The sequence below is a fragment of the Chiloscyllium punctatum genome, chromosome 2 (assembly GCF_047496795.1).
Source record: "Chiloscyllium punctatum isolate Juve2018m chromosome 2, sChiPun1.3, whole genome shotgun sequence".
Lineage (NCBI taxonomy): Eukaryota > Metazoa > Chordata > Chondrichthyes > Orectolobiformes > Hemiscylliidae > Chiloscyllium > Chiloscyllium punctatum.
In genome coordinates this window covers 83,423,003-83,440,648 of record NC_092740.1, presented here as the reverse complement: position 1 = coordinate 83,440,648, position 17,646 = coordinate 83,423,003, and the positions used below count along the sequence as shown (strand labels likewise).

The window sequence follows — 17,646 nt, the reverse complement described above, 5'->3', positions numbered from 1 at the left end:
TTAATGCTACGAGCAAAACCACAAAGCATTTTAAAATAACAATGATTGCAAAAACATATTGATTTGTAGATTTGAATATTTTCTCCTATGATATGTAGGAGTACAACCCAGAAATTAATTAAAAATGCTTTTTCTTTTTGAATTCTGTTTGAGTATGCTTCAGATATTTTAGATTTTCCTTTCTCTCAGAGAACTTGATACTCATGGTCACGCGTTTTATTGTTGATTGTGGCATCAGTATTCTTTTGTCAAATAAATGAACTAGACAAGCAGCACATACAAGATCAGAAGAGTGTCAACTTTTTTTTAAATTAATGGGGGAGTATGTGGTGTTCTACAGGATGCACTGTGTTACACAGTACTCCAACAATGTAGAAAATGATGTTTTGAATCGTTGTAAATAGTCATCAATTCTATAATCCAGACAAACATTTTTTCAGTATTAGTAAATACACATGGGTAGCAGAATATCTTTATGGATGTTCACAGAATCACAAGATGATTATGGTGCTGCAAGAGACCATTCCAGTTGATATGCCTGCAGAAGCTCTCTGAGCATTTTAACTTAGTTCCAATCCCTTATCTTTTCCCATAACCGTGGACATTATTTCTATTTAAACAATCATCCAATGCTGTCTTGAATCCCTCAGTTAACTTGAATACACCACACTCCCAGGAAGTGCATGTTAAACCCTCATTATTCATTGTGTGAAAAGATATTTTCTCATTCCATTGTTGCATCTTTTTGACTGTAAAATCATATCCTTCGCTCTGGATCTTGTTACAAGCAGGAAGAAATTTCCCCCATCTAGATTTGTCCAGACTCCTCTCGATTTTGAACATTTCTAGTAATTCTGATTTTAGCCTTTTCCTTTCCAAGGAAGACAGTTCTAACTTCTCCAAATCTATCCTCATACTGATGTGCTTTAACCCTGGAACCATTCTCATAAATCTTGAATTGTTAGTAAGGAACTCACTCAAAGAAAATTTGGACGAGCAGCCAGCCTGACAATGACACACAAGTAAATTCTATCAGAAGCATGAATTGCTGAACCTTCTACCAAATGCCTTTTATATATGTAATCGGTGCCATTTAAATAAGGCACACACCTGAAATTTCCACCAAGGTTCCCCAACCTCCTTCACAAGCATTTGTAGAAGATGGTTATATGCTTGGAGAAATGGTTGTTGATGATCATTTATCTATAGTCTTCGTTGATTTGATTTATGACGCCCGATGGAATTTCCATCCATTTTGGGAGGCAACACCAAACTGTAGCCCTGTGATTTGCACAAACAATGGAAAATGTACTCTAACCCTAAAGGGGAATGATTGGTTATTTTGGCTCTGTGAAGGTCACTTCTGTAATACAAACAACAATAGCTTACCAATTACATTACATCCATCAAATTACAGTCAACATTAGCTCTACTGCAATCGTACACTTCGCTCATTTGTTTTTGTTCTGAAACTTTCATCTGACATACACTTCATCACAAGCATTGCCCCCGTTGCAGCATTCAATACGCAGACAAAATGTACGACCTTCCAATGTCAATTAAAGATCATTTTTTCACTCTTGTAATGGAACTATGCTTGAGTTTGAGTATTTTTGGTCCAAGAGATAAGCAGTTACATATCAATAAGCTTTGGATATTGTACATAAATATATTGCAACATCTTGAATCTCTACTTAAAAGTATTCATTAAGATTACGCCATACCATTTTGCAGATTTTTAATATTTCAAATGAATAGTTCACTCAATAATAATGTACTAAGAGACTTCCACATTGCTGACAAATGGATAGCCATTAGCCAGCAGAACTGTTCGAGCAATTAAACTCTAGTTTATGATACCTCGTGGCTCTGCCCTAATAAGTTTGCCATGTGTAGGTTTTGTACATCTCTATTCGGATTGCTAATGCCATGAAAATAGCAATAATCTCATCAGGCCATTAGGAAAATTGTATTTGATGAGAATCTGAGAAACCATTTCTTTATGGGAAAACTGTGAGTTGTGAGTTATAAGCAGACTAATCTGAGGAACATTCCAAACTTTATCAGTTTTGGCAAAGATCCTCAGTTACATTTTTTCATCAGCTATTGCAATCATTAACTGTACTTTCTGTACTCAGGTCACGAACCACTAAATCAAAACCTGATGTACATTCATTGATCTCTCAAGGCATTGTACACAAAGACTAAATTCAGAGGGAGAAAAACTTGACTTCATCATATGACTAGTCATCTGGCAGACTAGATCAAACCCCTGTTTGAGAACTTGCTTCATTTTTATTCCATTCATTAATGCTGTAACTATACTCTCACACCAATGATGACAATACAAAAGATAATTGGAGTTTGACAAGTTCCCAATTTAAATGTGGATATTAAGTTAGAATTGCTTACAGGAAGTGCATTAAAATACACTTAGTTTACCACATTACTACAGTATGGTTAAGTCAAAGGTGAAATTGTTACTTTACCCGGATCTTTGAATTCTGTGAGCTCAACCTGAATTATTAAGCTTACATATTTTCTGCTCATGCAACTAATGGAATTTTATTTTAATGGAGCTTGAGGATGAGCAATTGTAGGCTAACTTTCAATGAACTGATATCAGACCTCCTGAGCTTTCATTTACAATGTGAGACATTGTGGTAGATTCAATTGTAATATATTAAAGGTCTTGCACAAACCACACATTTTGTCAAATGCTCTCACATCTCTATTGTTACAACACAATGTTTTTTCCAACATGTGGTTGACAACATATTGGAAGATCCACTTTGTTGAAAAGAAAATGTGCTAAATGAGATTGAATATCACAGTTATATCAGATACAGCTTATATTTTTGTCCTTAAAATATCATATCAAACACCCAGTTCTGAGCCTGCTCATTATTGGTTACTCAAAGACGATTAGAGTATGAAATTCACACCATAAACTTGTAGATTATGATATGCTGTACAACAGAGAGGCAGGGACTACAATTATTTATAGAGAAATTGGATCAGAAGAACTGAGAAACAGAAGTAAATTCAATTCAAAGAGTTAAAATCAGCACAGATGCAATTTATCAAATTAATTCCTTCTTGAGAAACAAATTTGTCAGGAGATTTCAGCTATCTGTAAGAATATTGGGATGGTTATGGTAGGGGATTTTAACTTTCCAAATATAGTCTGTGACTGCCATAGTGTTAAGGGTTTTGATGGAGAAGAATTTGTTAAGTATATACAAGAAATTTTTCATGAATCAGTATGTGGATGTACCTATTTGAGAAAATGCAATACTTGACCTACTTGATCTACTTTTGGGAAATAAGGCAGGGCAGATGACTGAGGTGTCAGTGGAGGAGCACTTTGGGGCCAGCGACCATAATTTCATTATTTTTAAATAGTGATGGTAAAAGATAGAACAGATCTAAAAGTTGAAGTTCTAAATTGGAAGAAGGCCAATTTTCACTGCATTAGGGAAGAACTTTCAAAAGCTGCTTTTTTGTGGGGGGGAAAAGGGGGGAATGTTCATAGCTAAAGGGGAGACTGGAAAATGTAACGCCTTCAAAAATGAGATAACGAGAGCTCAAAGACAGAATATACCTGTTAGGGTGAAAGGAACGACCGGTAGGTGTAGGGAATGTTGGACGAGTAGAGAAATTGAGGTTTTGGTTAAGAAAAAGAAGGAAGCATATGTCAGGTATAGATCGAGTGAATCCTTAGAAGAGTATAAAGGCAGTAGGACTATACTTAAGAGCAAAATCAGGAGGACAAAAAGGGGATATGAGATAGTTTTGGCAAATAGGGTTAAGGAGAATCCAAAGAGAGTTTATAAATACATTAAGGACAAAAGGATGACCAAGGATAGAATGGGGCCCCTCAAATATCAGCAAGGCAGTCTATGTGTGGAGCCGCAGGAGATGGGGGAGATGATAAACAAGTATTTTGCATCAGTGCTTACTGTGAAGAAGGACATGGAAGATATAAAAAGTGAGGAAACAGATGATGACATCTTGAAAAATGTCCGTATTACAGAGGAGGAGGTGTTTGATGTCTTGAAATGTAAAGAAGTGGATAAATCCCCAGGACCTGATCAGGAGTACCCTAGAACTCTATGGAAGCTAATGAAGTGATTGCTAGGCCCCTTGCTGAGATATTTGTATCATCAATAGTCACAGATGAGGTGCCAGAAGACTGGAGGTTGGCTAACACGGTGCCACTATTTAAGAACGGTGGTAAGAACAAGCCAGGGAACTACAGACCAGTGAGACTGATGTCAGTGGTAGTTGGAGGGAATCCTGAGGGACAGGATTTACATGGATTTGGAACAGCAAGGTCTGATTAGGGTTAGTCAGCATGGCTTTGTGCATGGGAAATCATGTCTCATGAACTTTATTGAGTTTTTTGAAGAAGTAACAAAGAGGATTGACGAGGACAGAGTGGTAGAATGTGATCTATATTGACTTCAGTAAGGCGTTCGACAAAGTTCCCATGGGAGACTGATTAGTAAGGTTAGATCTCACGGAATACAGAAAGAACTAGCCATTTCGATGCTGAACTGCCTTGAAGGTTGAAGACAAAAGGTGGTGGTGGAGGGATGCTTTTCAGACTGGAGGCCTGTGACCAGTGGTGAGCTGGGTATACTACTGTTTGTCACTTACATAAATGATTTGGATGTGAACATAGGAGCTATGTGAACGTAGTAAGTTTGCAGATGACACCAAAATTGGAGGTGTAACGGACAGCGAAGAAAGTTACCTCAGAGTACAATGGGATCTTGATCAGATGGGCCAATGGGCTGAGGAGCAGCAGATGGAGTTTAATTTCGATAAATGTGAAGTGCTGCATTTTGGGAAAGCAAATCTTAGCAGGACTTATACACTTAATGGTAAGGTCCTGGGGAGTGTTGCTGAACAAAGAGACTTTGGAATGCAGGTTCATAGCTCCTTGAAAGTAGAGTTGCAGGTAGATAGGATAGTGAAGAAGGCATTTGATACGCTTTCCTTTATTAGTCAGAACATTGAGCATAGGTGTTGGGAGGTCATGTTGCAGCTGTACAGGACATTGTTTAGGCCACTTTTGGAATATTGCGTGCAATTCTGGTCTCCTTCCTATCAGTAGGATGTTGTGAAACTTGAAAGGGTTCAGAAAAGTTTTACAAGAATGTTGCCAGGGTGGGAGGATTTAACCTTTGGGGAGAGATTGAATAGGCTGGGGTTCCCTGGAGTATCGGAGGCTGAGGGGTGACTCATAGAGGTTTATAAAACCATGAGGAATACAGATAGGATAGATAGATAAGGCCTTTTCCCTGGAATGGGGGAGTTCAGATAAGAGGATATAGGCTTAGGGTGAGACGGGAAAGATTTAAGAGGGACCTAAGGGACAACTTTTTCATGCAGAGGGTGGTGCATGTATGGAATGAGCTGCCAGAGAAAGTGGTGGAGGCTGGTACATTTACAACATTTAAAAGGCATCTGGATGGGTATATGAAAAGGAAGGGTTTGGAGGGATATGGGCCAAGTGCTGGCAAATGGGACTGGATTAGGTTTTAATATCTGGTCGGTATAGATGAGTTGAACTGAAGGGTATTTTTCCATGCTGTACATCTCTATGACTCTATGACTCCATGATGTAATAGAGATGATTGTGTGCTCATACACAATAACATGAGCAGAATGAAAACTGTGACATCATTTGAGGAATAACATAATTAGATCCCATATTAAACAATGGTTTCTTGATAAAAAGCACATCGTCCTTATTGTATTATTCTTGGTTGATATCATTGTGAATAAAGAAATGCAAAAATAAGGGGAAAAAAAATAGAAGCTTAATACATGGTTTGGTCATGTAGTAGATAACATTTTAGACATAAAACAAAAAAGAAATGCATTCTATACACATAATACTATCTTTTAAACTGATTACCTGAATGGCCCACAATCAAACGATGGGGTAAATGTCATTATGGTGTAGACAACTGGCAATAAGCTTAGGAACAATATCAACAGTAACAATGACATATAAAAATTATTAGATCCCGATGCCTTGAAAACTCTTGACTGAGGGACATTGCAACACATAACAGCCCAGCACTGAAAGTACATGGATGTCAACAGCCGTAGAATATTGATGCCAATTAAGCCAGGAGAATAGAAAGTCCCCATCCTGAAAAAAAAATTATTCAGTAGTGTTAAAACAACATACATGCAAGTACAAACAATGTTAATACTATCCTTAGTGTTTTTTTTCTTAATATTTGTTCATTGGATGTGGGCAGTACTGTCAAGGCCAATTTTCATTTCCCATCCCTAATTGCTCAGTGGACAGTTCAGAGTCAATCACATTGTTGTAGGTCTGGAGTCACACATATGCCGGATAAAGGGAGTGTGGCAGTTTTCCTTCACTATAGGACATGAATGCATTAGATGAGGTTTTACAACAACCACTAGTGGTCACGTAGTTTCCATTAGGCTAGTTTTTATCCCATTTTTTAAATTCAAACTCATGTTCTCAGAGCATTGGCCTGGATTAATACTCCAGTGACATTACCACTATATCATCACTTCCCCTCACAGCTGCCAATGTCTTCAGATGCTTCAAACAAGTGAAGTGAAATTGTTCTGATTTTTAATAATCCTGCAGTGTGATGATTCAACAGTACATTCATGGAACATGTGACACCCTGCTGTTTCTTTTCTCCTTATTCACTTACGTTACAATTACTGATAAATCAGTCAACTCCATTAGCTTATCGACATTCCTTACATGCTAGCATAGCAAACTTATTTGATTCTTTGCTTTGCATACACTTGCTACCTTATTGAAATGCTGTGGGCCAAATTTTCCCATTTTGAGTAAAAGCACTTTGCCAACTGAAATTCATGGTGTCTGGTCAATTATGGCTCACAGCAACTTTTCTCTCACAAGTGCTCACCCTTCACTTCGTTGATTATGTAACCAAGCTTCATGGGCACTATTCTTTTGCAATTGCATGGCAGGAGAGGAAGTAATGCTTGCCACTCCCGGGACCTTCCAGTATTCAACTACCGGTGTCATGGTTAAAGTCCGTCAGCTCACCACTTTAGATGTTGCAAGTCAGTAATTGTCCCTCGTGGTGTGGTGCTCCATCATTATCATTGAGGTTATGGCCCAGAAAGTGAAGTTCACTCCCCACTTCACAGACAGGGACCTGGAGGTGGTGGTGACGAGGAAAGCAGTCCTTTTTCCTGCTTACTACCAAAGGAGGTCATAGCACCAGACCTAGCTAGACTGGACTCAGATAATGGCCCAGGTCAGTGATGTGTCCCTGCATTAAAGGGAATGTTGAGGATGGTAGGAGGAAGGTTGATAATTTCCTGTGCTCTGTAAATGTCACTATCTTCTCTCTGGTAACTCACACACACAGGGTCAGTACCCACTGGAATGCTGCTGCTACATTCTAAAGCTCCTGAACTATAACTCTTATTATTGTATGCATCAAATCCACTGAATAGCTCTCATGCACTTATCCTCTCAGGACACTGAACTCTCTTGCCCTTTGCCTACTCATTCAATGGAGACACCTCACCACCACTCCAGTTCCTGACTAACTACTCTTTCATCCATTTGGTGATATTCAATCACTCTCTTTGTCCCATTTCAGAAAAAAGTACGGCCCATCCCAAAGATGGAGGCTTTCACAGCACTGTGCTCCAGGGCCCAATCCCTGGCCTGCAAGGACTTTGAACTCTAGACTCTGATAAAACCAAGGGTCTGACTGCATGGACAAGGGCTTGAAGGGTCTGGTTCCATGCTGTACTTCTCTATGACTCGATGACTTATACTGAAATTAGACAAGCCCTGACTGACTGTGACTGTACCTCATGACTGACCATAGCCCCTTTTGACTCCGCTAAGAACTGCTGCCCATTGACATTCTAACATAGTCATTAGGTGGAAGCACATGCAGTGCATTGGTGTGCAAGTTGGTGACACATGCTGCAGATGTGATGCATGGTGCAGTACAATGTCATGTTTACCCCTATATTGTTCAGTAGTCCTCACAGTGACAAACTGCCTGCTTCTCCTCTGCTCTAAAATGCAATGCAATATTCAGAGAATGTCAGCCTGCAAGTAAGCACAAAATGAGTGAACAAGATGGTGTGATGTTAACTGCCATAGATTTATCCAATATAGATGAACGAGATATATGTGTACCTCTGTGTGACCTGGAAGAAACATGCAAGTTACGGGCGTCCATGTGCTCCAAAGTAAAGTCCTGAGGGGCTGAAGTGGCCATTGAGTGGGGTCAAGAGCAAGTATGGTGTTATAGTGAAGCTAGTGGTTTTCAACTATCAGCTTGCGTAGACAAAGGGTTGAAAAGGTCAGTGTCCATCAAGCAAGCAGATACATGATGATGAACGCAGAGTTGGATGTAGACAAGAACAAGTGATTAGTGAACTGCAGCTGCCAGTGCAAGTTTTGAATCACAAATTGGGAATTTGTGCCACCTAGTTTCTCAGGAAAGGAGAGGAGAATCATTAGTAGCATAGAAATGAAAGCATTTGGGCTAATAATGAGATACAAATGGATGGAAGTAAGGTAGAACATTTGAAGGGAAAATTGAGAAATTTCTGGATGTTGAGATTCTGACTTTTTCAGTGATAATGCCATTGGAATTGTAATGCAGAGTTGCAATTTAATGTTCTGAGAATATGTTTTTGAAACCTACCATGGAAGGTAGTGAAATTCAAATTCAATATTTAAAAAACTGCAATTAAAAGCTGATCCAATAGAACCATGGGCTGAATATTATGGTTTGTTTTGGCTAAGTCTAAGTTGCATTGAGGTTTTTTGAGGGTTTCTCGCCGCAAGTTATCTCACTGTATCTTATCAAATGTGCCTCATTAATTGTCTGCCACACCCCCACAGCATGCCTCATGTCCAAATTCCACATCATCCTGCCATGCACTGCTCCTGGAACAACTCACCACAGCAGATATGTGGAGCTTAATCAAGGAACAGCTACTACATGTCCTTGATAAGTGCGTACCTGTCAAGCGGGGAGGAAATGGTTGAGCAAGGGAGCCGAGGTTTACGAAAGAAGTTGAATCTCTTGTCAAGAGGATGAAGAAGGCTCATGTTAGGGTGAGATGTGAAGGCTCAGTTAGGGCATTTCAGAGTTAAAAGTAGCCAGGAAAGACCTAAAGAAGGAGCTAAGAAGAACCAGGAGGCAACATGAAAAGTCGTTGGCAGATAGGATTAAGGAAAAACTGAAAGCTTTCTATACGTATATCAGGAATAAAAGAATGTCTAGAGAAAGATTAGGGCCAATCAAACATAGTAGTGAAAAGTTGTGTGTGGAGTCCAAGGAGATAGGGAAGCATGAAATGAATATTTTTCATCAGTATTCACACTAGAAAAAGACAATGTTGTTGAGGAGAATACTGAGTATCAGGGTACCAGAGGAGATTGATGTTCGCAAGGAGGAGGTGTTAGCAATTCTGGAAACTGTGAAAATAGATAAGTCCCCTGGGCCAGATGGGATTTATCGTAGGATTCTCTGGGAAGCCAGGGAGAAGATTGCAGAGGCTTTGGCTTTGATCTCTATATCATCATTATCTACAGGAATAGTGCCAGAAGACTGGAGGATAGCAAATGTTGTCCCTTTGTTCAAGAAGGGGAGTAGAAACAACCTTGGTAATTATAGATCAGTCAGCTTTACTTCAGTTGTGGGTAAAGTGCTGGAAAAGGTTATAAAAGGTAAGATTTATAATTGTCTAGAAAGGAATAAATTCATTAGGGATAGTCAACACAGTTTTGTGAAGAATAGGTCATGCCTCACAAACCTTATTGAGTTCTTTGAGATGGTGACCAAGCAGGTGAATGAGGGTAAAGTGGTTGATGTGGTGTATATGGATTTCAGTAAGACATTTGATAAGGTTCTCCAAGATTGCTGTTGCACAAAATACGGAGGCAAGGGATTGAGGGTGATTTAGCAGTTTGGATCAGAAATTGGCGAACTGAAAGAAGACAGAGGGTGATGGTTGATGGGAAATGTTCATCCTGAAGTTCAGTTATTAGTGGTGTACCACAAGAGTCTGTTTTGGGGCCACTGCTGTTTGTCATTTTTATAAATGACCTAGATGAGGGTGTAGAAAGATGGGTTAATAAATTTGAGGATGACACTAAGGTCGGTGGAGTTGTGGATAGTGCCAAAGGATGTTGCAGTTTACAGAGGGACATAGATAAACTGCAGAGCTGGGCTGAGAGGTGGCAATTGGAGTTTAATGTGGAAAAGTGTGAGGTGATTCACTTTAGAAGGAGCAACAGGAATAAGGAGTATTGGGTGAATGGTAAGATTCTTGGTAGTGTCGATGAGCAGAGAGATCTCAGTGTCCAGGTACATAGATCCCTGAAAGCTGTCACCCAGGTTAAAAATCACACAACAACAGGTTATAGTCCAACAGGTTTAATTGGAAGCACACTAGCTTTCGGAGCGACGCTCCTTCATCAGGTGATTGTGGAGGGCTCGATCGTAACACAGAATTTATAGCAAAAATTTGCAGTGTGATGTAACTGAAATTATACATTGAAGAATTGATTGTCTGTTAAGCCTTTCATCTGTTAGAATACAGTGATAGTTTCACTTCTTTCATATGTGAATCACAAAGCCCATTTTTTTTAAAGTTGCATTCTCAGGTTAGCTGTTAACAATAGTGATAGCTAGACAATATGTTGAAGGTGTTAGCCCCCTGTGTTATCTGTCTATGACCTGATGTTTAGATTGATTCCAATCTAAAAAGTGAGATAACAGAGTTTTACATAAATTCATGGAGTTTTTGAGCTCAGAGCTCTACATGAATGTATGTATTTTTTGAGCAAAGTGCAATATAACTCTGCAAGTACAAAAAAATTCACCACACAAAATATATGTGTGCATGTGGGGTCTTTGTCTGTCTGTGTGTGTGTGTCTGGGGTGGGGGTTGTGAGTGTGAGAAAGTGTGTGTGTGTGTGTGTGTGTGTAGTGAGAGCAGAGTGTCTTAAGTCTGTGAGAGGGTGCATGTGTGGGAGTGTGTGTGTCTATAAGGGTGTGTGTGGGTGTCTGTGTGCGCGTCTGTGTGTACCTGTGTCCATGTGTATGTGAGAGTGTGTGTGTGTGTGTAGGAATATCTGTGTGTGTGTGTGTGTGTGTAGTGCAATGGTGATCACCTGTAATGTGATATGAATCCTTGATCATAACCTTTGACAACCAATTCTTCATCCAGACACACGGAACAGCCATGGGGACCAAATTTGCACCCCAATACGCCAACATTTTTATGCACAGGTTCAAGCAAGATTTCTTCTCTATGCAGGATCTCCAACCGACATTGTACACCAGGTACATCGATGACATTTTCTTCCTCTGGACCCATGGTGAGGAGTCACTGATAAAACTACACAGTGACATCAACAAGTTTCATCCCACCATCAAACTCACCATGGACTACTCTCGACTGTCTGTCTCATTCTTGGACACATATGTCTCCATCAAGGACAGACACCTCAGCACCACACTCTACCGCAAACCCACAGACAACCTCACAATGCTACACTTCTCCAGCTTCCACCCAAAACATATTAAAACAGCCATTCCCTATGGACAAGCCCTACGCATACACCGGACCTGCTCAGATGAGGAGGAACGTGACGGACCCCTGGAAGTACTCAAGGATGTCCTCACAAGAACGGGGTATGATGCTCAACTCATCGACCGCCAGTTCCGACGTGTCACAGCAAGGAACCGTAATGACCTCCTCAGGAGACAGACACGGGCTGCAACTGACAGGGTACCCTTCATTGTTCAGTACTTCCCAGGGACTGAAAAATTACGCCATGTTCTTTGTGACCTGCAACACATTATCAATGAGGATGAGCACCTCACCAAGACCTTCCCCACACCTCCACTACTTGCCTTTAAACAACCACCAAACCTCAAACAGATCATTGTTCATAGCGAACTGCCCGGCTCTCAGGACAACCCCATACAACCCTGTCACGGTGGACGCTGCAAGACGTGTCAGATTGTGGACATAGATACCACCATTACACATGGGAACACCTCCCACCTTGTACATGGCAGGTACTCATGTGACTCAGCCAACATTGTATATTTTATACGTTGCAGGCAAGGATACCCTGAGGCATGGTACATTGGGGAAACCGAGCAAAGGCTACGACAACGGATGAATGGGCACTGCACAACAATCAACAGACAGGAGGGTTCCCTCCCAGTTGGGGAACACTTCAGTGGTCCAGGACATTCAGCCTCGGACCTTCAGGTGACCATCATCCAAGGTGGACTTCGGGACAGGCAGCAGAGAAAAGTGGCCGAGCAGAGGCTGATAGCTAAGTTCGGTACCCATAGGGAGGGCCTCAACCGGGACCTTGGGTTCATGTCACATTACGGGTGACCACCATTGCACTACACACACACACACACACACACACACACACAGATATTCCTACACACACACAGTCTCACATACACACGGACACAGGTACACACAGACGCACACACAGACACCCACACACACCCTTATAGACACAGACACTCCCACACTCCCACACATGCACCCTCTCACAGACTTAAGACAGTCTACACACACACAGACACACACACACATACACACACACACTTTCTCACACTCACAACTGCCACCCCAGACAGACACACACACAGACAAAGACCCACACGCACACATATATTTTGTGTGGTGAATTTTTTTGTACTTGCAGAGTTACATTGCACTTTGCTCAAAAAATACATACATTCATGTAGAACTCTGAGCTCAAAAACTGCATGAATTTATGTAAAACTCTGTTATCTCACTTTTTAGATTGGAATCAATCTAAACATCAGGTCATAGACAGATAACACAGGGGGCTAACACCTTCAACATATTGTCTAGCTATCACCATTGTTAACAGCTAACCTGAGAATGCAACTTTTAAAAAAATGGGCTTTGTGATTCACATATGAAAGAAGTGAAACTATCACTGTATTCTAACAGATGAAAGGCTTAACAGACTTCAATGTATAATTTCAGTTACATCACACTGCAAATTTTTGCTATAAATTCTGTGTTACGATCGAGCCCTCCACAATCACCTGATGAAGGAGCGTCACTCCGAAAGCTAGTGTGCTTCCAATTAAACCTGTTGGACTATAACCTGGTGTTGTGTGATTTTTAACTTTGTTCACCCCAGTCCAACACCGGCATCTCCAAATCGTCACCCAGTTGCTAGGGTTGTTAAGAAGGTATACAGTGCATTAGTTTTTATCGGTAGAGGGATTGTGTTTCGGAGCCACGAAGTCATACTGCAGCTGTACAAATCTCTGATGCGGCTGCACTTGGAGTATTGCGTACAGTTCTGGTCACAGCACTATTGAATTGAACTGAATTGAATTGAATTGAATTTATTGTAACATGTACCGATGCACAGTGAAAAGCTTTGTTGTGCAAGCGGTACAGGCAGATCACATAGTTAAATAGCGTAGATAAGTAAATTATAGATAAACAGTGGCAAAAACAAAAACACAGATACAGGCGAACATTAAGAATTTGTGAGTCCATTCAGTATTCTAACAACAGTAGGGTAGAAACTGTTTCTAAACCAGCTGGTGTGTGTGTTCAGGCTTCTGCACCTTCTCCCCGATGGTAGAGGTTGTAGAAAAACATTGCCAGGATGGGATGGATCTTTGAGAATGCTGGTGGCCTTTCCTTGACAGCAGGCCTGGTAGATAGATTCTATAGATGGGAGGTTGGCCTTTGTGATTGTCCAGGCTGAGTTCACCACTCTCTGTAACCGGCTCCAATCTTGAATGGTACAGTTGCCATACCAGGTAGTGATACATCCAGACAGAATGCTCTCAATGGCGCACCTATAGAAGTTAGCAAGGGTATTCACTGTCAAGACAAATTTCCTCAACTGCCTGAGGAAGAAGAGACGTTGTTGGATCTTTGTAACCAGTGCATCCACATGAAGAGTCCAAGAAAGCTTGTTGTAAATGACCACTCCCAAGAGTTTGACATTCTCCATACATTCCACCTCTGTGCTGTTAATGTGTAGGGAGGCCATGAGTAACATCCCGCTGAAAGTCAATAATGAGTTCCTTGGTTTTGCTGGCATTGAGAGCTAGGTTGTTTGCAGTGCGCCATTTTTCAAGGTCTTCTACCTCCCATCTGTAGTCTGTTTCTTCACCATCTGAGATTCGAACAACTATGGTGGTATCATCAGCGAACTTGTAAATGGCATTATAGGAAGAATATGAAAGTTGTGGAAAGGGTTCAGAGGAGATTTACTAGGATGTTGTCTAGTATGGAGAGAAGGTCTTACAAAGAAAGGCTGAGGGACTTGAGGCTGTTTTTGTTAGAGAGAAGAAGGTTGAGAGGTGGCTTAATTGAGACATATAAGATAACCAGAGGGTTAGATTGGGTGGACAGTGGCAGCCTTTTTCCTCAGATGGTGACGGCTAGCAGGAGGGGACATAGCTTTAAATTAAGGGGTGATAGATCTAGGACAGATGTCAGAGGTAGTTTTTTTACTCAGAGAGTAGTAAGGGTATGGAACACACTGAAAATGTGTTGCTGGAAAAGCACAGCAGGTCAGGCAGCAGCCAAGGAACAGGAGAATCAACATTTCGGGCATGAACCCTTCATGCCCGAAACATCGATTCTCCTGTTCCTTGGATGCTGCCTGACCTGCTGTGCTTTTCCAGCAACCCATTTTCAGCTCTGATCTCCAGCATCTGCAGTCCTCACTTTCTCCTCTATGGAACACACTGCCTGTAACAGTAGTAGAGTTACCAACTTTAAGGGTATTGAAATGGTCATTGGATAAACATATGAATAAAAGTGGCTTCAGATTGGTTCCACAGGTCAGCGCAACATCGAGAGCCAAAGGGCCTGCATTGCACTGTAATGTTCTATGTTCTATGCTCAGTATCCCAGAATTCACTGCATCCCTTCCGCCTACTCTGACCCTTGTACAAACCCACAAGCACTGACAGTCCAGATAGCTCTGCAGCCATTTGTCTCATACATGACAGACTAGGGGAATTCGGCTCATTGCTTTATGAAAAGAATCCTCAATATCCTGATGGATGGAGTGGCATCAGTACGGGACTTTCTCTTCCCCCAGAACTCGCAACGCGACTTAGACCATGCCAAGCTGGTCCATGGTTGCCACCTGGGTTACTGCAGTCTCAGCCAACTGGAGGAATGCCCAGCAAGGTAAGAAGAAAGTCAATGTCTTTTTACACTTCAACAGTACAGGTGCCACCTTCTTCTTTCCAATACCTTACATTCATTCCACTTCTGCAACCGTACTCATCTCCCACCAACGGTCACATCCACCACTCTCACTATTCCCTGCAATATGTTCCCTCACATGCAGACAATTTTTTAAGCTACGTTAAAGGCAGGCACCCTCTGTGGTTTAGAACAAAAGTAGAGGCTGGTCATTTGTGACAATATGGAGCACTGAACAGTAAATGTATCAGTCAGAGGGAGGGTGGCTATATCACTGTGTAGCATGGTGTTACATCAATATCAAAGCGCAGCTTGGGCCTGCACTTTGCACAGCAAACACTCTGCGTGTACTAGAAGAAAAAAGTGATGTGTCAAGGTCAAAGGGGGGAATGTTTAGGTGAGTGAGGGTGGACTCCAGTCAATTGGGAGACTGCCTCACTTTTGTTGTGACAGCAAAAGTCAGCAAAAGACACCAGCTTTCAGGATTACTATAAACATTTAAGAGCTGAGATTGCACTATATGGTTTGATTCCAGTCCAGGGGATTGGTCACAATCAATCAGGCACTTAATCCTATTCTAGCCCAGGGACGTGTGCCCTTGAAGGCTGATGACTGGGCCGCAGACAGTTCTCAAGGTCGAGTTCAGCTGTATTATATATGGATCAATCAGGGTGCTGCTGAAAGATTAACCTGGGGTGTGACCCATAGTCAGTCACAGAGGTTTGGTCATAAAATGTCAGAGGGATTATCATGGGCCAGTCCACAGCAGCGCCATGGCTCAATGGTTAGCACTGCTGCCTCACAGTGCCAGGGAACTGGGTTTGATTCCTCCTTCGGGCAACTGTGTGCATGGAGTTTGTACATTCTCCCCATGTCTGCATGGGTTTCTTCCCACCTAGGGCTAGGTGGGTTAGCCATGGGAAATGCAGGATTACAGGGATAGGTTTGTTGGGTGGATCTGGTTGGGATGCTGTTCAGAAAGTCAGTGTGGACTCAATGAGCCAAACAGCCAGCTTCCACACTGTAGTCTTTCTACAATTTTGTGGCATCCTGGGGAAATGTAGGTAGATCAAGTCTTCAGACTGACTTCATTGTACTGGACGCTGAGGGAATAATGACACTGAATAAGAGATACATATTAGGATGAGATTTGATCGTGAATCAGAGGGGATCAGGAGCACTTGAGGTGGCGTTACAACCGGCTTGTGTACATTCTGGTCTTTTAATCACAGGGTCAGCAAAGCCAGAGGAATAGACAAGCCACAGGCCCGAGGGGTAACATGGGGAAATTAATAATGCTGTAAAGGGGCTCAATCAAAATGAGGAGAAGCTGAAAGATTATAGGACCACAAGAAGGTAATACAAAGACAACATGAATAATGAGGGGCAGTCATGAGTTAATGGTAGCATAAAATTCACTCACATGGGCACAAGTTAGAACTTTGCCATACTATGCATTAAGTTCACGAAATAGCTGGAACTGCATCAAAGTGGAAGGAGAGATTTGATGTTATATTGAGACCTTGCAAAGGATAATAGTTGCAAACAAGTCTTCATTGATTAAATAATGCTACCAAACTGCCTTCAAATTTTCCCTTCAGCTGGAGGTCAGTAATTGTCAATGAATGGAGATAACAAATTGCTGAAGCAATTACGAACATTACATTGTGCGCACTGACACCTCCTTATCATTTAAATTCAAGAAGTCTGATTGTAACAAGAAACTTAAAAACTGAATCTGATCGACCCACTTTACAACAGCAACCCAGAGTAAGAACTGGAAGACAGTGCATAGCAGCTGCAATATCTTCACACAGAAAAGTAATTCAGCAAGGTGATTTGGAAGGGAGGTTGAGGGGAATGGGGTTGAGTTTCTTGGGGACGAGGGGGGACTACTGTGAAAAGCTGACTCCCAGTGGAGCATAGATATTTTGTTGGTCCACCATATGTTTGTTAAGATCGCACAACCTTCATGAGAAGCCTCCTCCCTGCCACACTATGTGGAGGCCATAGAATTCAGCTTGATTATTGAGGGGGTGATGGCTGAGATGTACCTTTAAGAAACTGTATAATCTCTCTGACTTTCCTGCAATGATCTGCCCATGGAGATATCTGATACTATTACTGCATTTCTTATGGCTTTGCTTCTATTGAGAATGAGACAGCAGAGACAGGAGCTTCAGCAAGCCCAACAAGAACAGCCAGCTCTAGTAGCTGCTGCACAGCCTCCACACTGGGAGAATGAGCAGAACAAAATCAATGAAGGAGGTACAGTGGCATGGTGGGAGCCAGGGTTTGTCAACCTCACTGTGGTTATGTGCAAATGTCAGTATGAAAATACACTAAATAAATTAAGGATGCCCTGTT

The 17,646-nt window shown here is 41.5% G+C and overlaps 1 protein-coding gene across 1 annotated transcript in view; it reads right to left on the bottom strand.

Moving 5' to 3' along the window:
- tmc2b (transmembrane channel-like 2b) overlaps positions 1-17,646 on the bottom strand; it is a 74,870-nt gene that overhangs the window by 15,709 nt on the left and 41,515 nt on the right. The window contains exon 14 of the mRNA XM_072591269.1: positions 5,930-6,169. Within this exon, the coding sequence (XP_072447370.1) occupies positions 5,930-6,169 (240 nt within the window). The remainder of the gene's footprint in view (positions 1-5,929; positions 6,170-17,646) is intronic.